This window comes from Mobula birostris, chromosome 23 (genome assembly GCF_030028105.1).
Source record: "Mobula birostris isolate sMobBir1 chromosome 23, sMobBir1.hap1, whole genome shotgun sequence".
Lineage (NCBI taxonomy): Eukaryota > Metazoa > Chordata > Chondrichthyes > Myliobatiformes > Myliobatidae > Mobula > Mobula birostris.
In genome coordinates this window covers 31,694,648-31,717,825 of record NC_092392.1, presented here as the reverse complement: position 1 = coordinate 31,717,825, position 23,178 = coordinate 31,694,648, and the positions used below count along the sequence as shown (strand labels likewise).

The 23,178-nt window shown below is 41.8% G+C and overlaps 1 protein-coding gene across 1 annotated transcript in view; it reads right to left on the bottom strand.

Moving 5' to 3' along the window:
* Nucleotides 1-5,251: 5,251 nt before the first annotated feature.
* il17rel (interleukin 17 receptor E-like) overlaps nt 5,252-23,178 on the bottom strand; it is a 42,311-nt gene continuing 24,384 nt past the window's right edge. Inside the window, exons 11-18 of the mRNA XM_072241216.1 lie at nt 22,247-22,291; nt 21,073-21,130; nt 15,689-15,837; nt 14,569-14,634; nt 13,113-13,170; nt 11,456-11,566; nt 8,643-8,697; nt 5,252-7,148 (exon numbers count right to left, since the gene is read on the bottom strand). Of these exons, the coding sequence (XP_072097317.1) occupies nt 7,112-7,148; nt 8,643-8,697; nt 11,456-11,566; nt 13,113-13,170; nt 14,569-14,634; nt 15,689-15,837; nt 21,073-21,130; nt 22,247-22,291 (579 nt within the window). The 3' untranslated portion in view covers nt 5,252-7,111. The remainder of the gene's footprint in view (nt 7,149-8,642; nt 8,698-11,455; nt 11,567-13,112; nt 13,171-14,568; nt 14,635-15,688; nt 15,838-21,072; nt 21,131-22,246; nt 22,292-23,178) is intronic.

The following is a 23,178-nucleotide window of genomic DNA, read 5'->3' as shown; positions in this document are numbered from 1 at the left end:
AGAGCAGGCTCAATGGGCTGAATGGCCTAATTCTCCTCCTGTGTCTTATGGTCAGTAAGCACAAGCCAATAATTCCCCATAGGAACTCACATCAAAGTTGCTGGTGAATGCAGCAGGTCAGGCAGCATCTCTAGGAAGAGGTACAGTCGACGTTTCAGGCCGAGACCCTTCGTCAGGACTAACTGACTAACTGAAGAAAGAGCTAGTAAGAGGGGGAGGGGGAGATTCCCCATAGGCTTGGTCTGCAGAGGGGAGGTGAACTGCAGAGTAACACCTTGCATCAGAAATACCAGTACAATGGCAAAACTGATTTATCACTCCTGTGTTGGAATTTTTGTTGTTTTACTCGTCTAACTGGTAGGGATTGTGGCGCAGGCTTTATTGAACATACCTCATACAAGCAGATGAATGTGTACCACAATGTAACGTGTGTCCAGAATAAAATTCCCAACTTAATAGAATACCAGGAGAAACTAGTCAGACGTAACTGCACTTTCTCCATGAAAGGATATGTCTTGAAAGGGATATTGGAATGGACATTGAAATTCTTCCATGGATTGAAACCCTGTTGGAAGATATACACAGTACTGTGCAAAAATATTAGGCACATGTATACTATATATAGCTAGGGTGTCTATGAATTTGCACGGTACTGCAGTAATTTTATGTATTGCACTGTAATGGTGCCACAAAAAAAAAACAAATTTCATGACGTATATGAGTGATGATAAACCTGATTCTGATATGGGTCTCTGTTGTGGACTGAGAGCAGGAAGGGGTCAGGGAGAGGGGAATCGTGTTTGGGAAAAAGGGAAGTGAGAGAGGAGAGAGCGGGAAGCACCAGCGAGTCATACTGTAATGATCAATAAACCAATTGTTTGGAATCAGAAGTATCAGGGCTGGGTGTGTCTGCACGCACACAAACCCCGCCCCTGCCACCTGTCCCACACCCTTCCCACGGTGCTCCACCCTCTCTATTCCCAACATCCTTTGCTGCTGCCAGATTACATAACTCACTGTACACTCCATGTTAACAAATACAGGTCTACGCGATTGTCTTAGGAAACCTAACTCTATATATATACCCAAGACTTTTGCACAGTACTATCATTGCTGCTTAGTACAGGAGAGTTCATTGTGGAGGCCTGTGTTCAAAACAAAAAACAGAATATTGTATGCCAAGAAGTCTGTTGGTGGGTATTTACTGTACATGGTTAAAAATATAAATAGCTCATCCGGACACAAGAGATCCTCTAGATGCTGGAAATCTTAAACAACACACACACAGGGCGCGTTCTGACACATTAACTGTTTGTTTTCCCACATACTGTAGATGCAGTCAGATCTGTTGAGTTCCTCCAGTATTTTGTATAATTAGCTCACAGTTGTAAACTCATTTCTCAAACTGGATACCTACTTCCTTCCCATTATGCTACTGGGGTTTAGGACAGCAGTGAAGGTCTTTCATATCTGGCAGTGTTCTGGGCTTCTGTCACTGTGCCAGTAGCTTCCTCTCAGTTTTCACTACTGTCAGTCTTGCAAGTCCCAGGTGGAGATTAAGGAATACCATCACACTCAGATATAGAAGGATTCTTCATTGCTGTTTTCATAACAATTTTGTCTGACCAGTCTAGGTTGTTAGCCTCCAACCTGGAGGACCGGTGGACCACCCTTAGTCTGGCCTCTACCCTTTGACCTGTTTGGCATGGGTGACCCTACAAAGAGCCAAAGCATAAAGCCCTGAATCCAGCCAATGTAGCTCGCTGGGTCACTGAGACACACAAGACTCCAAACCACAACAAGGTTGTAGTCCTCTTGGAGGTCAACTTGTATGGTCCTCAAAAATAAAATACAGGATGCCAAGACAGTCATTGAAAATGCAACCACATAAACTATTATATATAATGTTAACAAATCAAAAGGACATTTTAACAAAATTGTAATAGCATTGCAATTCTTTTTCTCCCATTTTCTTGCATCTCAGAGAACTTTCACAAAACTACTTCTTAATGATGGTGAAGGGGCCATAAAGTTAGAGAGCAGACACCAGATACTGCACACACAAAATGCTGGAGGAACTCAGCAGGTCAAGAAACTGCAGGTGCTAGAATCTGGAGGACTGATGCTGTTTCCACCCGAAACATTAACAATTCCTTTCCTGCCACAGATGACATTAAACCTTCTTAGAGAAAAGTTGAATAGGTTAGAACTTTATTCCCTAAAATGAGGGGAGATTTGATAGAGGTATGCAATCTTATGTGGGTTATAGATAATGTAAATGCAAGCAGGCATTTTCCACTGATGTTGGATGAGACCAGAGCTAGAGGTCATAGGTTAAGGGGAGAGATGAAGTGTTTAAGGGGGACATGAGGGGAAACATCTTCATTCAGAGGGTGGGTGGAATGTGGAACAAGCTGCTAGCCAAAGTGTGGGAATGTGGGATCCCTTTCAACATTTAAGGAAAATTTGGATAAGTACACGGACGGACGGACGGAGGTGTAAGGCACTCCTTCCCTCTGCTAGCCTTGGTCAATGTGTAGCATTTGCTTAGCCACGTGAAGCCATGAGACCAGGTGGTGGATGGTCGTATGAGCAGCTGGGGCATATCACAAGTCCTGGCTATGCGACCACTGATACCAGGCAGACCATCTCTGAAGAGTGTTGGTAATGGCTGGGGTCACACACAATGTTCCCTCCAATTTGTAATGACCAGTGTGTGCAAAGATCTTCTGCTGTGCAATTGTTTGCCCAGTGACAACAACACGTGTGCACTGAATTTTTAGGTGGAAGTAAACCTGAAATTATTCTAAGGATAATAAACCACAAAGTCCAGTTTGTTGTTCATTGTTTAACTGAAATAAAATAATACACATTAGTGAGTCTTACTTACTAAATACTATACAATAGTGTGTAATAATATCAATCTCTTCACATGTTATTAAAGTATACTTAAGTATACATGCCAATGTGGTAAAGGGTGACAACCTTTCGTGTGCAGTTTAAATTCCTTTGTCCGCTAGTAGCAAAAGGAGTGCGTGCACACACACACACACCTTAGAGGGAACATTGATCACTCATCTTGTAAAGACACTGCCCAGAAGAAGGGAAAGGCAAACCACTTCTGTAGAAAAATATGCTAAGAACAATTATGGTCATGAGTCAAGACCATGAAGGCCTGCGTCATACGATGCCGCACATAATGGTGACGACATGGATGGGAAGGGTATGGAGGGTTCTGCTCTGGATGCAGGTCAATGGGACTAGGGAGATTAATAGTTCCGCACAGACTAAATGGGCCAAAGGGCCTGTTTCTGGTCTATGACTCCTTGACTCAGTGAACTGCTAAATTGCTCCAGCAGATGGTACATTGCCATCAAGTTAAGCAACTTCTCAGCTCTTGTTCTCGCTAAGTTAATACTTCAGGAATTTACCTTCCTATCCAGCCTAGCAAGATCATGATAAGCTGGATTAAAATGAGTTCTTGTTAAATCCAGATGTCAGGTGAAGGTAAAATACATCATCAATATCTGCAGGAAAATTGGCTCACTGTGCCTACGTTAACAAAAGTTGGCAGCCATACATGCAGACGTAGACTGATCCATTATCTGGAAATTGACCTAAGATGCAGTATCTCTGCATGGTTGAAAGAACTATGGTTTTTTGAAACATACAAGCTATGAAACAGCCAAATGGAAAAAGGTGAAAATGTTCAATAATGGTTACATTAGGATTATGCTAATCTCTTGACTATAATATGAGGTTTTTCACCATAAAATAATGATCTCTGTTTTATATTGTCATTTATTTAAAATTCCTAACCAAAATCTCTGCACAATCAGCAGTAATTTAATTAAGACAATAAGACCACAAGATACAGGAGTGAAATAAGGCCATTCAGCCCATTGGGTCTACTCCACCATTTCATCATGGCAGATCCATTTCCCTCTCAACCCCATTCCCCTGCCTTCTCCCAATATCCTTCCTTGCCCTGACTAATCAAAAAACTATTAGCGTCTGTTTTAACTGCACCCAGTGTCCCGGGCTCCACAGCTGCCTGTAGCAACAAATTCCACAAATTCACCACCATCTGGCTAAAAAAATTCCTCCTCATCTCTGTTCTAAAGGGACATCCTTTTATTCTAGGGCAGTGCCCTCTGATCCTAAACTCCCCCAATAAAGGAAACATCCTCTCTACATCCACTCTATCTAGGCCTTTCAATATTTGATAGGTTTCAATGCGATCTCCCTTTATTCTTCTAAACTCCAGTGGGTACAGGCCCAGAGCTGCTCATACGATAACCCTTACATTCCCAGAATCAGTTTTGTGAACATCTTCTGAACCTTCTCCAATGTCAGCACATTCTTTCTTTCCAGAACTGCTCACAATAGTCCAAGTGACCAGTGCCTTATACAACCTCAGCATTACATCCTTGCTTTTATGTTCTAGCCCTCTCCAAGCGAATACTAACATTGCATTCATCTTCCTCACCACCAACTCAACCTGCTAATTAACACTTTAGGGAATCCTGCACGAGGACTCCCAAATCCCTTTGCACTTCAGATTTTTGAATTTTCTCCCCATCCAGAAAATAGTCTACGCTTTTATTACTTCTACCAAAGTGCATGACCATACGCTTCCCGACCCTGTATTCCATCTGCCAATTTTCCGTTAAGAACCTAGGCAGCCATCGGAATCACCAGACCTATAAATCAACCACATAGTAAAAGTAGACATCAGAGCCTCTACAGAAATTTAACAGTTTTTAAGCCTCAAACTGAAAAACTTGTCTATTAAAGCAGAGGACATTAGATAAGTGACCAACAGCATCACCAGAGGTAGGCATGAAGGAAGGTAAAATGACAGAGAGAGGATATTCCAAAACTTGGAACCACAAGCTTTGCCATTAATGGTGGTCTGAAGGAATTCCCAGCAATTATCAACACACATAAAATGCTGGGAGAACTCAGTATGGAAGAGAGTAAACAGTTAACATTTCAGGCTGAGACCCTTCTTCAGGACTCAATTAAGTGTCCACTAATTCGGTGGGAATGTTAGAAACCAGGGTTTCTGCAGTTTATAGTATGTTCGACTATTGTTGGTCATTAAAGGGGAAAGTGGAATCCATTATGTATGTCTTGCATTTACCAGGGTGGATTGACCACACAGACTTCATTTGAAATCTGACCGTTGGGGCACAAGGACACAAAAAACATTCATCAGCTGCACCAAAATAATTATTAACACAGCAATACAAAAAATAACTTTCTCTTTTATTTGCTTTTTAAAAATTATAATGAAATTCTATTTCACACACTTAGCAAATGATACTTTTTTCTATATATATATACACACACACACACACAGTTAAAAAAATTGGATTTTTGTATCTGCTTCCAGGTGCATTTTCAGCTTATAAATATATATATGGAAGATCAAGGAGGCACAAAACACTGAGATAGTCAATAAAAACACAATTGTAGAAGCACTTTCATTTGGTTTTATATGTTACTAACAAGCTTTAACCAATTGCAATGATTATTATTTCTTGTATCTCAGGAAACTTCTATCAAACCATTTCTCAATGATAATTAATGAAGTGGCTCAAAGGTAAGATTATACAAGCTCTATATAAAACATAACATCTATCTAAATGTTCCTCCCTACACCAGTTTGGCGCATTCGGCGAAAACCTTGCCGTTTCTTTAGCGTTTGTCTATTATATGAGGCCGAATTGCTAGCTCGATGCTCAACCCATCACAAGCAGAACTCGTACAAGGAAACTTCTATCTAACAGGTGTCTAAAACGTTAAGTGGTTGTTCCAAATATTTGTTTCACTATGTGATGTAACAGTCATAAATTATTCCCCCTGAAATAGAAGGTGCAGATTCCAATTAAAAAAATGTTTGTAATACTCAGAAGCATTTGTTAATGTACACTTTCAAATACCATGTTGATAATAACACAAAACAAATACAAAATAGTTCTTCAAATTACAAAATTCATTACAATATCTTTATTCGCTATCACTTTTACATTAATATAGAGTTTAAAATATATTTATTTGGCCATTGTAGTCTGGTCATGGAAAAATTATTTCCAAATTGGTTGTCACCACGTTTTCTTTTTAATTCAAATGTAAATATTTCTCAAAGTTATACATCATGGATGAAGCTATGTTTTGATGCCACAGTAGCGTAGTTGTTAGCAGAATGTTATTACAGCTTGGGGTATTCCGGAGATCGGAGTTCAATTCTGGCATCGCTCTGTAAGGAGGCTCTGTATACCTTCCCAGTGGAACGCGTGGGTTTTAACTGGGTGCTCTGGTTTCCTCCCACAGTCCAAAGAGGTACCAGGTAGGTTAATAGGTCATTGTAAGTTGTCCAGTGATTAGGCTCAGGTTAATTGGGGTTGTGGGGTTGCTGCCAGGACACAGCTCAGAGGGCCAGAGGGCATCCTCCATACTGTATCGCTACATTTAATAACTTTTTGTCTGCCAGATGTTGTCACATTTTAGGTAAGGTTGAAAATTAGATTGACTTTCTGGTAAAAAAAAACTTTCTTCTGGTCTGCATAAGCACTAATATGTTAGGGAGTCACAGAAAAGTACAACACAAAATCAGGCCCTTCAGCCTATCTAGTCTGTGCTGAGCCATTTAAGCTGCCTACTCTGTTGCCACTGAGAATTGTAAATGATTCAGATTTACAGTCACCCTCTGACAAGGATAGATCACCAAAAAGTAAAAGGTACAAGTAAACAGCAAAAGATGAAAAGATTCTTGTGATACCCATTTGCAAATAATAATTCACATAGATTTGACAGATAATATGAAGTTAAATATAGTTTTGTTCACACATATCAGACTGAAATAATTGGTTTATCAGGAATATAACAACAACATCATGCTCCCATCTTCCTCTTTGGAAATCTTTCAGCAAACTAGAAGTGCTTCATTTTCATCCTTGTCATATTCCAAAGGTGTAAATATCAGGATACAGTATCTGCTAACAGTCTGAAGCATTATGTCTTCACATCCAAACAGCTTAGAGTAAACTTCATCCTTGTTACATGACAAGATTCTTTGATTAGCTCAAAGTGGAATGGAAAACTTTCAAAGCTGAGAGATTCCTTTCACGTCTGTATTGATGCTGAAAAAGAACAAGAAAGTTTCAGTGAGGAAAATACTGTAATCCAGTTTATGATCTGGAGTTTAGCCTTGAGTAAACTGTATTTTTTTTCCAATTCAACGCAAAGTACAATTTTTATGCAGATTAAGATACCTGGTCATTTTTGTGCACAGGTATATATATATAAAAAAACGCAAACATACGAGGGGTGATTGATAAGTTCGTGGTCTAAGGTAGAAGGAGTCAATTTTAGAAAATCTAGCACATTTATTTTTCCTACATTTACACACTCAGTCCAGCGGTCGTGGAGCATAGGGATCCCTTCTTTGTAGAAGTCGGTGTCTTGGACCTCCAGGTGGTCCACAGCATGGGTGATTGATAAGTTTGTCGCCTAAAGTAGAAGGAGATAAGGAGAAACTTCAAACTTTCTGCATTTTCACTCAAAGAGTTGAACCGCACGTGCATGTAACAAGAGCTGTATAATTCATCTCCTTCTACCTTAGGCCACGAACTTATCAATCACCCTGCTGTGGACCACCTGGAGATCCAAGGTGCTCTCGTTACATGCACGTGCGTTTCAGCTCTTTGAGTGATAATGCAGAAAGTTTGACGTTAATAACGCATCTCCTTCTACCTTAGGCCACGAACTTATCAATCACCCCTGCTGTGGACCATTTCTACAAAGAAGGGATCCGTATGCTCCACGACCGGTGGACTAAGTGTGTACGTGTAGGAGGGGACTATGTTGAAAAGTAAATGTGCCAGGTTTTGTAAAATTAGGCCATGAACTTATCAATCACCTTTCATAGTTGCATGTACAGTCAGATCAAAAACAAAGTATGCCCCCAGGGCAAATTAGTCACACTGGAGATTTAAGGTCACATACAATTCTTGGAGGAAGAGCCAAAACTTCAGTCACAGACACCTTCTACGAAGTTTGGAATTTTTTTTTAAAACACGCATTTGCTTCTGTATTCCAGTCAAACTGGAAACTATTCTGTACTCAGTGGATTCAGGTTAACACAGAGACACATCCGGACCAGTACAGTTTTTGCCCAATTAAGCAGCTGCCCCAATTAGCCAAGGTTTCATGGAAATAGTTAAAAAGGTATAAAAAAAGACAATCAACCATTTAATTTAGTAACAAATTATGCATTTAAATGAAATGCAGAATAAATTAGGACACTACCAATAATACTACAGTACTACTAAACTGTGCATTAGCTCCGAGAAGTTGTCAGCAGAGGAATTCATCCTGTGTACACTGCTGTATTCTTTTAATTTACCAAATAAACATCAGTGTAGAAACCTAGTGCAGATAACCGACTGTCTTCATACAATGCCTTCGACCTAGGTCATTAGCTTTGTTAATTTCTTCCATGTTAATCAATTGGAGATTTGAACAATGTCACTCTCACACACTTATGCCACAAAGAATATCAGGTGTCAATAGACAACGAGAAAAGTCTGCAGTTACTTTAATGCTTCTATTAGTCAATTCTAAAGTTTTCCTACCTTCTGGATAATTGGCCTGAATACAGGAACACTCTTTGGTAAGGCTGTTGAAGAACTGCAGAAATATTGACTAATTTTAGCAACGATTACATTTAAAAACAAATAGCAACACACAACAGTACAGTAAACTTGGACAGTCAATATGCAACTTTTAACCCTCTGAATAGATGAAACTATTCTCATTTAGTTTCGATGTTGACCTTGGAGCAAGGCTTCATTTGGCAACCAGTCATGACCTCAGCCAACGCTCACCGCATTTGCCAAGCCTCACCACACGGAGATTAATGGTCACTTTGATCAGAGCCCGTGCCTTGCACCGGGAATTGATAGTTACACTATGCAATGCAAAATTGCAGTGAGGTAGAGTAATGCTTATAACAACGTCTTACAGTGACAGCAAACCAGGTTCAATTCCTGCCACTGCCTGTAAGGAGTTGATACGTTCTCCCTGTGACAGCATGGGGGTTTCCGTCCATAGTCCAAAGACGTACCTGTTTGCAGGTTAATTGATCATTGTAAGTTGTCCCGTGGTTAGGCTAGGGTTAAATTGGGTAACTGCCGGTTGGTGCAGCTCAAAGGGCAGGAAGGGCCTATTCTGCACTGTATAAATGTATAAAAGTCACCAGGAAACTATCGCTTTTCCTGGAACTGATTATGAATACATCTTTAACAATCTACTGTAAATACCTTACAGTCAACATGTACAATCCTTCCATACCTCAGTAGTCAGCCTCCCCCCAGCTCAGAATGACTCATCAATAACTAACAGTCATCTTAACTCATGACAAAATGCCACTATTTTCTTGGCAGTTCGCAGTACTTTCTACCTGCCTTTGATTGGTCTATCAGACTATCAAGTGAGAGCCAAGACACAAATTTGGGCTCAATGTCTTTATCTGTCGGCCTGTAGGCCATGTGTTAGAAGAAGTTACCACACTGCCAATTTTACAATATTGCCAAGAGCTAAAGTACTCCTCAACGCATCAACAAGAAACTTAATCAACAAGCTAATTAGGGAACAGCTGTCTCCTGCACAGGATAACATCTAGTAAGGGGAAAGTGGTCAGTGCTAAAATGTTAGTTGACCAACCGCAAGAAAATTGTTCAGTTGTGTTGCTGAGGACCTGTTTATCCAGTGCCTGACCTTATTATCAGGGAGACTGCACACTCTGACCGGGATCCTGATGCAATTTGCCACCTGGGATCAGAATCAGGTTTACTATCACCGGCATATGTCATGAAATTTGATGTCTCCCAGCAGCAGTACATTGCAATAAAGACTATAAATTATAACATATACAGTATTGTGCGAAAGACTTAGGCACATAGATATAGCTAGGGAGCCCAAGACCTTTGCACAGTACTGTATCTGTCAATGTGGAGCAGAGAGGGAGCTTGTAAATCTGGCAGGAGCAAGGGATGTCGGAGGGTGGAGAGGGGAGTGGGACTGCCAGGGGCAAGAGGAGGGGATGGTGGCATGGGTGCAGACACACCCAGCCCTGAGACACCAGGCAAGGTCATTTAATTCCAAACAATTGGTTTATTGATGATTACAAATGCCTCTCTTATACTTCCCACTCCTTCCTTTCTCCTTCCTCTTTTTCCAACGATGATTCCCCTCTCCCTGCCCCCTTCTCACTTTCAGTCCACAACAAAGACCCATATCAGAATCAACTTTACCATCACTCATATATATCACAAAGTTTGTTCTTGTTTTGCGGCAGCAGTCCACTGCAATACACAAATTTACTACAGCACTACGCAGAAGTCTTAGGCAACCTAGCTACATACAGTATGTGCTGAAGACTTTTGCACAGTGCTGTTTCTATAAAAAATGAATTAAAAGGAGGGGAGGAAAGTAGTGAGGTAGTGTTCATGGGTTTAATGTCCATTCAGAAATCTGATGGCAGAGGAGAAGGAGCTGTTCCTGAATCACTGAGTGTGTGTCTTCAGGTTCCTGTAACTCCGCCTTGATAGTAGCAATGAGAAGATGGCATGTCCTCTCCCATTAGGTTTCCTCACTAAAATATATATCCAAAGGGAATGGAATGAAGGTATAGTTCATATGAAGTCACAGGACTATTCCCATTCATGCTGCACTGAAAGGACTTTTCTCCCACCTTTCATGAGCTTTTCTCACTATACTGGGAGGAGAGTGCAAGTCGCATATTGTAGCCTGGACTTCTGGCTGATTGCCTGGGCTTCCCAGTGGTTGACCCAGCAGTGGCATGGGACCTGGCCACAGAGCCCAGCGTTTTAACTCTGCTGCTCCTCCCTCTCCACCTGGTCACCACAAGCCCAAGTCATTTCGTGGTTGTAACTAAGCTGATAAAAGGCAGAATGTCTGCACAAAATTGGGATCAAACTGAGATTTGCTCAGGTATTCAGATCAACACTCACCCTGAACACAATCTGACCATAGCCAGTCCAATGCGCAATCTGAGCCTGACCCAACTTAGTGTGGTCCTATTGCCATGGAATCAGATTGCTAACCACTAGAAATCACTGCCAGAAGGCAGCAGAAACCAAGCTTAACAGAAGTATCTGAGAGGGAGATAAGAACTAGAGATTTGAATGTGTAGTAGCTTCAATTGCCTATCTGTGAATTCCAAAAGAAATCTTAAAATGATAAATAAACAAAAATCTATGGAACAAATTACCATGGAAACTAGACACCTCTGAGAAAACGCTTGAGGTAAAGAGCTCCTGCCAGTTACCACAATACTTTAATCCATGCAAATAGTGACAGCTCGTACATAAATTAAGTATTTTCTGTATAGTTGTATGCATTTATACTTCCATTCATTTCTCACCTGTGAATAGCATGTATCCAGAATAGATTAACAGAGTTATTGTAATCAATAAAATAGCGGTGATTGCCACTGGCCAGAGAAGTCTTGGGGAAGCCGTTGTGTGGTTTTCTTCTGTAAGAGAAAGTAAATAAATTCTAGGTAATGTTGTGTACAAGAGTGTGTAAGACAGAGCTTCCCATGCTGTTTTATGCCTTGGACCAATACCATTAAGCAAGGGGTCCATGGACCCCAGTTGAAAACCCCTGGTGTAAAGACATAGGTGGAGACATTCCTCACCAATATCCATTTTCTTTTCCTGCTTCTCTAACACGGAGATACCAGTAGGGGAGGGACAGGTGGGACCTGCATCTTTACTGACTCTTGCCCTCCACTGCCCCACTTGCTGTTACTCCCCAAGACCATTGGTGATAAAGATGGCAGTGGGCCTTCACAAGAGACTCCACTCCTTCCGTTCTAGCTTCATGCATATTTTTTTTGATATTTGTGTCTCTTTCATGACCTATTTAGGTTTTGCTGTTTGTCACAACGTACATAGTTCTCACACTCTGTTACAGCCCACATTCATCTTTTTCTCCTTTCTCAAATTAAATGGGTTTCATTCTCTGCCAAAATTTACACAAGTTTCGTTATCTGGTGTGATTTACTTAGGTCTTGAACTTAGTTTGATCCCCATTTCCACCAAGACCTACACAGGTGTAGCCGCATTTGTCATAGAATTTTACAGCTCTTCAAAGATCAAACACAGCCTCTTCTGATGCTGCAGCGCTACAGTCGTGACCTCATTAGGCCTGCTGGTAGATTTTTTGCCAATAATCCTTGACCAAGAAAATTTGCCATGGCTTTAGACTAGGTGAGAAGCTCCAATATGGCTATACCTCTTTGGCTGAAATATCATTTTAGACTCTTTATTACAACATGTAGCTGGGTGTCACCATCTCTGCGGATCTATCGTCAGACCAACATATCAATGCAGTTATACAGAAGGCACAACAGCGGCTATACTTCATTGGGAGTTTGAGGAGATTTGGTATGTCGCCAAAGACACTCACAAGTTTCTACAGCTATACCGTGGAGAGCTTTCTAACTGGCTGCAGCACCGTCTGGTATGGGTTGGGGGGAGGGAAAGGAGGTGGTCCTCCACCACTGCACAGTATCGCTAGAAGCTGCAGAAAGTTGTAAACTCAGTCAGCTCCATTGTGAGCATTAGTCTCCCTGGCATCCAAGACATCCTCAAGAAGTGATGCCTTAAAAAAAAAGGTGGCATCTATCATTAAGAACCCCCATCATCCAGGATATGCCTTCTTTTTGTCAACGAGGAGTTGAATGTGTGCCTTCAGGCTCCTGTAATGTTTGAGAAGCAGCTTCTCCCTTCTGCCATGAGACTTCTGCATGGACGTTGAAACCATGAATGCTACCTCACCATGTTTTTTTGCAGTACTTATTTAATTTAGCTGCTGCATAACAATAAATTTCATGCCAGTGATACTAAACCTGATTCTGAAAAGTGGATGGAGATTGATAATGCTGTTTATTATTCCATTCTAACATTAAAGATAATTTATTATTATGTATTATACATTGTTCCTAAATTACTTCAATCGGATTTTTTCATTGCACCAGCAATTTGTCTCTTATTAAAAAAAAGCCAATTACTTACTGCAAAAACTGCCGCAGAACTGCATCCGAACAGAATATTCAATATCTGTCCGCCAACCCTGCCAAGACATATTATTTAGATTTATATTAAAAAATACGAATTACTAACTTTAAATAACATTAGGGTAAATTTCTCAGTCCAATTGGCAAGTGCATCATGTGAAGATTCAGGACTGAATCCTTGACCTACACATCATGGACAACCAACAGTGAGTGGCTTCCTAGAAATTCTGGCTGCAAAACAGAGGGAGACCATGAGGCCTCACCTGTCTACACCAGCACCCCACTAAATAAACTCTTGAGTTACATCACCAGCCTCTTCTCCATAACCTTGTAAATCTTTTCTCACGGTGCACTGTGCAACTATCCAGTTCCCTAATGAGGGCCAGAGTGGGAACTGCCTCCACCAAATCAGCAGGTAGGCAAATCCATATTCCATACATGGGATGCAGAGATATTTTCTCATGTCAACCCTCCTTCAACTGTATCCACACTACTCTATTGGATTCCCCAGGCCTCCCCTTCGTTAACGTAAGGACTCCTGGTCCCTCCGATCTCTCTTGCTAACTGTGTTCCTTCATCCCAGGTACAGTTCATGAAAGTCATCCCTGTACCTTCCCCTTTCTATAATGAAGCAAGCCCAATATAACAGAACTGAACGCAATTCTCCAGTTAAGGCTGGTCTAATGATTTATAAAAATTAAACAGGTCTTCTAATCCTCTATTGATCAAGCTCTGAACTGTGTATGCCCTATTGTGAATTGTGTACCACTTTTTCTACCTGCCCTACCACTTTATAGTGTTCATAGTGTACAGAAAAGTAGTACATAAACACTCCATTCTGCCCATCTAGTCCATGCCGAACCATTTAAACTGCCTAATCCCATCAACCTGCACTGGGTCCATAGCCCTCCATTACCCCCACCGTCCATGTACCTCTTCAAACTTCTCTCAAATGTTGAAATCGAACTCACATGCACCACATGCACTAGCAGCTCATTCTACACTCTCACGACCCACAAACTCCCGAATGATCTAGAGCTCGTCCAGTTCCAGCTCCAACACCTTAACATGGTGTGGTATAAGCTGCAGCCGGATACACTTCTCACAGATGTACTGTAGTTGTCAGGGACACTGGAGATCTTCCTGCCTTACCACGTCCCACAAGAAGAGCATTCATCTATCCTCCCTGGCATTTCTACTGTCCTAACCAGATTTTGTGGCTTGAACTTCCCACCAAGCCCTTAATCAATGTACTCGCAAGTACAAAGATAAAGGAGGAGATATCTCATTCACACCCATCAGCCTAGCTTCTCTTGCACATGACTAAGGGGTCAAAGGATCACGATTATTCCCAACATTTTATTGCACAAAGAATTCCCTGCTCCCAAACCCAAAAAAATGACAAGAGGAGGGATACATTAATACAATTTTCCTTTGAGACAGTCCTCACATACCTGCACACAAATGTTGCTGTCACATTCATCATTAGGAAAGTTTAAAACTGCAGAATAGGCACCCATCTATAACGAAATAAGTTGTGTCAATATTTATTGCATTGATACAGAAACTAACATGAAAAATAGGAGCACCGCAAGCTATTTCAAATCTTTCTATTTACTAATTGATAGCCAACAATATCGCAAGAGAACAAAATGCAGGTCAAGAGATTTTAATGTGCCAAAAAGGCGTAATTGCTGCTGGCCTTCATTGTCCCCGATATCCAGGTTGGGTGCTACACGTCTTTCGTCTCAAAATGCGCTGCTCAGGGAATAGAGAGAGGGCGGGTTTAGTATCTAAGCCACACATGAAGGCCAGGAGCTGGAATTGGTTATCAGAGGCTTTTTGAGACATGCCTTGGGGAGCATTTACTAGGTAGTGGGACCTCATCCCCACTATCTCCCCTGGCTACGACAACCTTAAGGATCCAAGCCTTGACAGCCCTCTGGGATTTGCAATTCCAGACATTCATCACCTTCTGCAAGATGAAATTAATAACTTCTGCTTTAAATTATCAGCTCCTTATTTTATGACTATGATCATTTCTTCTGGGTCGAGTCATAGGACGTAAGCGATCATGATCTTTCCAAGACCATGATTGCTCTTGGCAAATTTTTCCACAGAAGTGGTTTGACACTGCTTCTTCTGGACAGTGTCTTCACAAGACGGGTGACCCCAGCTGTTATCAATACTCTTCAGAGGTTGTCTGCCTGGCGTCAGTGGGCACATAACCAGGACTTGTGATGTGCACCAGCTGCTCATACGACCATCACCACCCGATCAGGGGGCTAAGCAGGTACTACATTTTGCCCAAGGATGACCTGCGGACTAGCGAAGGGAAGGAGCATCTCACACCTCCTTTAGTAGGGGTGTATCTTCACCCTGCCACCCAATTATAACTATGACCCTTTGTTTTAAGTTTCTACCATTTAAACCTGACCCCCTTAGGTTCATACATATTTCAATAAAATTACCCTTTTCACAAAATTTACAAATATAGTACATGCTAATTGAAAATTTTCATTATGTCTATTTACCATAATTATCTATAAATGCAACGTGTCAATATGAACTTACTGTTCCTGCGGTAACATGCACCTCCTTTATGGGTTCACAATTGTTAGCTGTAGTTCTGTTGCACAGAGCCATCTTAAATTCTGCTTTGTCTTGAGTCACAAAGGTAAGCTGCAGTTTGTTTAGCTGCCCAGCAATACTCATGTTCCAGCCTGCAAATAACCACAGTTGGGCCATAAGTTACCTCATTCGGGACCAATTATTTCGCATCTGAATCAAATCCCTATTCTTTACTGAAAATACTTCTTGGCGGACGTCAGGATTGTAGGATAGCATAAAACAAGTTCAAAATATAGGGGGTTTTTTCATGAGTTCAACAAAAATGGAAACCTGCAAAGAGAGAAATGAGCTGAAAATTTACTATCACCCAATTACACCTTCTCACAAAGCCAGGTTATACCCCATTTGCACACCTTTTAAATGGAACAGGGTTTCTCAGATATAATCGTATTAACACAATGGAATGAATTATTTATGAAAAATTCAGAACTAATCAATTAATTATCGAACAAATCTCCTAATTATGAATTAATTAATTCTGGAATGAATGGGAATGGAGAGTCAAATTGAAATGGGTGGCCATGTCAAGTACATCCATTTCAATTTAATTTCCACACAATTTTTTTGAAAATTTAGAGATACAATGCAGAATAAACCCTTCCGGCTTTTCAAGCTGCACTCCACAGCAACCCTCGATTTATCCCTAACCTCATCACGGGATCAATAACCGGTTACAATGACCAATTAATCTACTAACCAGTACATCTTTGGACTGGGGTGGGGTGGGGGGGAAGAAACCCAAGCACTCAGAGAAAACCTGTGCCTTTCACAGGGACTCCTTACAGACAATGCTGGAATTGAACTCCCTACTCTGGAGTCCCATGATGCAATAAGCATCACGCTAACCGCAACGCTACTGAGGCCTCCAACATGTCTATCCATGGCTGCCTCTACTGCCACAATGACGCCAAATGCAGATTGGAGAAGCCACATTTCCTCCTCTGTTTGGGTAATCTCCAACCTCATGACATGAACATTGATTTCTCTAACCTCCAGTAACTACATCCATCAGTTCCAGCACCATCTCGCCCCTTTTTTGTGGCCCTTTCACCTTTTGTCCTCCCTTGCCTGCAAGATCTGCCCGTCATTTCCCCCTGGTTTCCCACTTCCTTCTCTTTTTCCCTCTATTCGATGATCCACTGCCTTCTCCTATCAGACTTCAACTCTTTAACTCCTCCACCGATCCCCTCCCAGCTTCTCATGCCATCCCCCTTGCCCCACCCAACCACCTTCCCCCTCACCTGCTCTCACCTATTACTCACCAGTTTATATTCTTCCTCCCCCTTCTGCCCCACTTTCTTATTCTGGCTTCTGCCCCCTTCCTTTCCAATCCTAAAGAATGGTCTCAACCCTAAAAATCACCTACACATTTTCTTCTATAGATGCCGCCCATCCTGTTGCATTCCTCCAATATTTTGTAACTGTTGCTCCAGATTTCCAGCATCTTCAGAATCTCTTGTATCTTTGATACATCCTATCATTTCCCACTCAGATCCTGTTTACATATTTTTAGTGATCCATTAATGAACTGCATGTTTTGAACAGGACATCCGGGTACTCTTTCACTAAATGTTTTTGTTTTTTAGCCAATTGTTTTTCTTTTGCACAACGTTGCAGGTGTTTTACCCACACAACATGCAGGGAGATTTCCTTGCCTCAGGTTGTTATTGGCAGTTTTCTCAAGTTACTAACAAATCTTTTGAATTACTCACCCCACTTCAACCTTCATTGCACAACAGCCCAAAATAAAATACAAAAATACCCATCATTTCAAAACTGGGAATTTAACTCAGCAATCTGAAATGTTGTTCCAACTTATTTAGTGTTAGAAGGGCTTTCTTGGTCCCAAATCTCAACAAATGTAAGGAAACTATTCAAATTCAGAGGGCATAGCAGTAAAAGTTATTACTGTCCTTGGATATCTATGAGCAAGAACATTTCACTAATATTTTGTTACTTATGTTGTACTGTGCTTGTCAATGTGGAATGAGAGCGAGTTTGTAAATCTGGTGGGTGAAAAAGAATGTTGGGATTGGTGAGGGTGGAGCACTGCAGGAGGGGTGTGATGTGGGTACAGACCCACCCAGCTCTGAGACACCAGGCAAGGTCATTTGATTCCAAACAATTGGTTTATTGATCATTGCAGGATGTCTCTCTGGTACTTCCCAATCCCTCCCCTCTCCCTTCCACTTTTCGCAACCATGATTCCCCTCTACCTGCCCCCTTCCCACCCTCAGTCCACAATAGAGACCCATATCAGAATCAGGTTTATCATCACTCACGTCATGAATTTTGTTTTTTTTTGCAGCAGCAATACAGTGCAAAGCATAATACTACTACAGTGCTGTGCAAATGTCCTGAGCACCCTAGCTATATACGGTACAGTATATGTGCCTAAGACTTTTGCACAGTACTATTTCTCAGAACACAGGAGGAGGCATCTTACCCACCAGGTCCACGCCAGCTCTCGGACAATTTCTTTCAGTCGCAGCCCCCGCTCATTTCCTAACAAACTAATTGTCTCCCACATGTCCCTCAGTTACCTGTTGATCTTCCTGCCACCTACTTATACAAGGACAATTCTACAGTAGTTAATTAATCTAGCAGCACAGTTTTAGGCAATGTGAGGCATGTCTGTCTATGGCCTCCTCTTGTGCCAAAATGAGGTCATCCTCGGGGGGGGGGGAGGAGCAACACCTTACAGTCCATCTGGGTATCCCCCAACCTGATGGCATTAATATTGATTTCTCCTTTCTGTAAACAAATGTCCTTCCTTTATTCCCCACTTTGACTCTTAACGTCTTCTCGCCTGCCTGTTACTTCCCCCTGGGTTCCCTCTCCCTTCCCTTTCTCCTATAGTCCACACTCCTCACCTATCAGATGTCACCTTCTCCAGCCCTCGATCTTTTCCACCCTCCCTGGCTTCTCCTACCACCTTTCAGCAAGCCTCCTTCCCCTCCCCCCACCTTTTTATTCTGGCATCTTCCCCCTTCCTTCCCAGACCTGAAGAAGGGTTTCAGCCTGAAATACTGACGATCTATTCATTCCCATAGATTCTGCCCGGCCTGTTGAGTACCTCCAGCATTTTGTGTGAGAGATGTGCAACAAGAAAACAGATGAGCATGGGAAGAACATGCATCCTCCTCACAGACAGCACCCACAGATCAAAGCTAGGTCACTGTACAACAGCTGCACCATTCGGCCACAAGATAATAATCATGGGGTGCAATTCCCTAGAATCAGAACTTTTATGGCACATTTATGGATGCCTCGGTACTGCAACAGTTAGCACAACACCATTGCAGCTCAGAGAGTCAGAGTTCAGAGTTCAATCCCAGCATCCTCTGGAAGGAGACTATTGTATGTCCTCCCTATGGAACATGTAGGTTTTCTCCAGGTGTTTTCGTTTCCTCCAAAAGTCTAAAAACATACCGGTTAGCTTAATTGGTCATTGTAAATTCTCCTGTAATTAGCTTAGGGTTAAATCGGGGTGTCATGGGTTGCTGGGGTGGTGCTGCTTGACGGTCTGAAAGAGCCTAGTCTACTCTGGATGGATGGACAAATAAACAAACAAATAAATAAGAAGACCATTCAGCCTATCACCAGTGTATTGACCAACATAAAGAGTGAATTAACCCTCTTCCCGGCTCTTGTTCCATGGTACAGCAAGTTACAACTCTTCAAGAGTTCATCCTTTGTTGAGTGAAATATTTTCTTTTCAAATCCTCTTTTATCCTGCTGCAAACTAATTTAAATCGAAGTCCCATTAAGTACTTAACTTGATCCTAATGTAAGCACTGTTTATCCTACCTGGACTTCTCACAAATTTATATATGTCAGTTATACCTCTGTCTCCCTCACTTCAAACAATAACAACTCTACTCATAAATGCAGATCTCCAAGCTTTCCATCATACTCCATTTATTTTGTTGAGCTACCACAGGGAACAGGCCCTTGTGGCCCTTCAAGCTGCTCCACCTATCAATCCCCTCCCCCATTTCATCCCAGCCTAATTACAGGACAATTTACAATGACCAACTAACCTACCAACCGGTATGTCTTTGGACTGTGGGAGGAAACCCACCTGGTCACGGAGAGAACATACAAACTCCTCACAGACGGTGATGGGAATTGAACCTGCGTCACCTGTAATGTAAAGCGTTGTGCTAACCACTACGACACCGTGCCACCCCAGTGTTCTGGTCCATTTCTAATGTTAACACTTCCTTCTGTTAATACGTTGATTTCAAATGTCTGTGTAACCTATTATTTAAATTAAACAGTTCACCAGGATTTGTTACGTGGCCATATTCCAAGGAAGAAACATTTAAGGAGATCAAAGTGGAACATTAATTCTGGCATGGACTCACGGCCAAGTGGCTCGTTCCTGCTCCATGCGATCTTCTTGGACAGACCATCAGGACTGAGGATGGCATGCTTCACTCCGGTCTGTGAGGCCAGTCTAGGAAATGCAGATTCTTCTGCAGGTGGGCGGGTGAGGAGAGAGAGTGTGCCAGCTCACAAACTGTGTACCGAGAGCAGAGCTTTTGTGCGCTCCGAAGGTTCGGTCCTGAACACTCATCTTCCACTTTGAGTGGTTATGTAGAGAGATCCCAGGAACCAGTAAGAATGCTGCATATATTCAAGGCAGCTTTGAGAAAAGCCTTGACTCTTTTTTTTACCCCTGTCTATCTGATAATCTCTTCTGTGACAGAAATTGAGACACAATGTCTCCTGTTAGTATGGTCCGTTTATCCTTCCAACAAATTGGGAGAATTTTGTAGAGGCAACATTAATGGTACCTTTCCAGGGCCTTGTGGTGCATTCCAAGCACCAGAAATGGACAGGAATGGCTCAGTGGGCCAAGTGGCCTAATTCTCCTTATATCTTTTATGTTCTTAAGCATACAGGAGAGCAGGGATTCACTGTCGTCCATGAGCCCTGTACCTAGTCTGAGATCCTGGTCAAGAAGCAACCTCCTTCACATTTGTCCAACACTCCATACAATTCCATGTAAACCCAAAATCTGAATTGCAGATGCCCAGCTTGCTAATTCTGTATGTGACAAATATAAAAGATTCTGCAGATGCTGGAAATGCAGAGCAACACACACAAAATTCTGGAGGAACTCAGCAGGTCAGGCAGCATCAATGGAAATGAATAAACAGTCGACACTTCTGGCCAGGAGACCTCAACAGGACTCAGAATTTGTGTGCAGTCAGGTTACTAATAACAGAACAGATTGGAAATGAAACCAGAGATAAACATGGCTCAACAACCCCCCCCTTCCCCCCTTGCATCACATCGTGAGTAAAGTGTAAATTTACCTGGTAAATATCCATAAACAAACGGACATCTGACCCAAGAACGTTTGTCCATGGTAAACTGAAAAATGTTTGAAGTATATATTACATATAGATTAGGGTGACATCAAACAAAAAGATGGCAAATGTCTGTAAAAGGCACATTTTTATATTTGTACTGATGAGGCAAAGGAAGCTTAAACTTGGGTGCCGCAGAAGCATGGTGGTTACTATGATACTAATACTGTTCGGGCTGGAGTTCAGAGTTCAAATTCAACATCACCTGTAACAAATTTGTCGGCTTTCCCCGGGAGTTCCGGTTTCTCCCAGAGTCCAAAGACGTACAGGTTAGTAGGTTGATTCATCATCATCGTTATGTGCCATGTCGTATGACATGGATAATCACGGTCTAGGACCATGATTGTTCTTGGCAAATTTTTCCACAGAAGTAGCTTGCCATTGCCTTTTTCTGGGCTGTGTCTTAACCATTTGGGTGACCCCAGCCATTACCAATACCCTTCAGGGATTGTTTGCCTGGTGTCAGTGGTCCCATAACCAGGACTTGTGATACACAGCCATCCACCACCTCTTCACATGACCTTGATCGAGGGGACTAATTAGGTGCTACACCTTGCCCAAGAGTGATCTGCGGGCTAGTGGAGGGAAGGAGCACCTTACACCTCCTTTGGTAGAGACGTATCTCTACCCCACCACCCATAGTGGGTTAATGGGTTATTGTAAATTGTCCTGTGACTCAGCTCGGGTTAAATCACGGGTTGCTGGGCAGTGTGGCTCAAAGAGGAAGAAGAGCCTCATCCACGCTGTATCTCCAAAGTAATATATTACGTTATAATATTAATATAATATAAACCAGCTTTCAAGAAAAGTAAAAATACTCTTCCCCTTAAAGGTAGTTGAATATACAAACTCTTTTCTAATTTCTATCTTTATTGGTTTATTCTCAACTCTGTAGGTGATAATGGAGCAAAGTCCCCAAGATCAAACATTCAGGGGATTTATAGTTCAAAAGACTGAAACTATTATCCTGACCGGACACTTTGTTCACTGTTCTTGAAAATCTAGTGACAGCAGGCACAACAATATCCACCTCAGCTTTCCCGAGTTGGGCATGAGATAAAGAAAATCAGCTGGTGTTATGAATGGAAATTTGAGCATGAAAGTTTGTAAAATGTCTTACCTTCATGCAGAGCTTTGGATGCGGATCTATGCGTGAATACGTGACCTATTCACCAAAGATATTGAATTAGCCAATATTATTTACAAGAATTAACTTTTGTAAAGAAAATTATACATTAAAAATTCAGATCTACATGAGGAAGGTCATACAGTCTGTCTTTATTCATCCTTCCAAAGTGAACCCGAATAATGGAATGTTCAACAAGTTCCCAGAGAATTCTCAGAATTTTAGTGTTTTCATTCTCATAATTAACATCATTATGTGCCATATCGTATGACGTGGGCAATCACGGTTTCCCTCCATCTTTAATTTGCTTCAAGTTCTTTTCTCTTTCAATGGCCATGATTGTTCTTGGCAAATTTTTCTACAGAAGTGGTTTACCATTGTCTTCTTCCAGACAGTGTCTTTACTAGCCATTATCAATACTCTTCAGAGATTGTTTGTCTGGCGTCAGTGCTCGTATAACTAGGACTTGTGACATGCACTAGCTGCTCATCCAACCAACCACCACCTGCCCCCATGGTTACACGTGACCTTGATTGAGGGGCTAAGCAGGTGCTACACTTTGCCCAAGGGTGACCTGCAGCTAGTGGAGGGAAGGAGTGCCTTACAACTCCTTTGGTAGAGATGTATCTCCACCCCACCACCCATGTTTTCATTCTATCTACCATTAATGGTTCCTAATGTTCGTCCTAACTTGGTTTTTACTGCTTCAGCACCCTGCTCATAGAGTCGTCGAGCACTACAGCACAGAAGCAGCCTTTGGCCTATCTGGTCTGTGCCAGAGAGTTCTTCTGCCTAGTCTCATCAATTCGCATTTGGAGCACAGTCCTCCATACCTCTCCAATCCATGGTCTACTACCTATTTTTGCAATATGGTACATTTTAAGATCTCCGATGGCTGATCAGCTGAAAAGTTCTGATAATGGGTA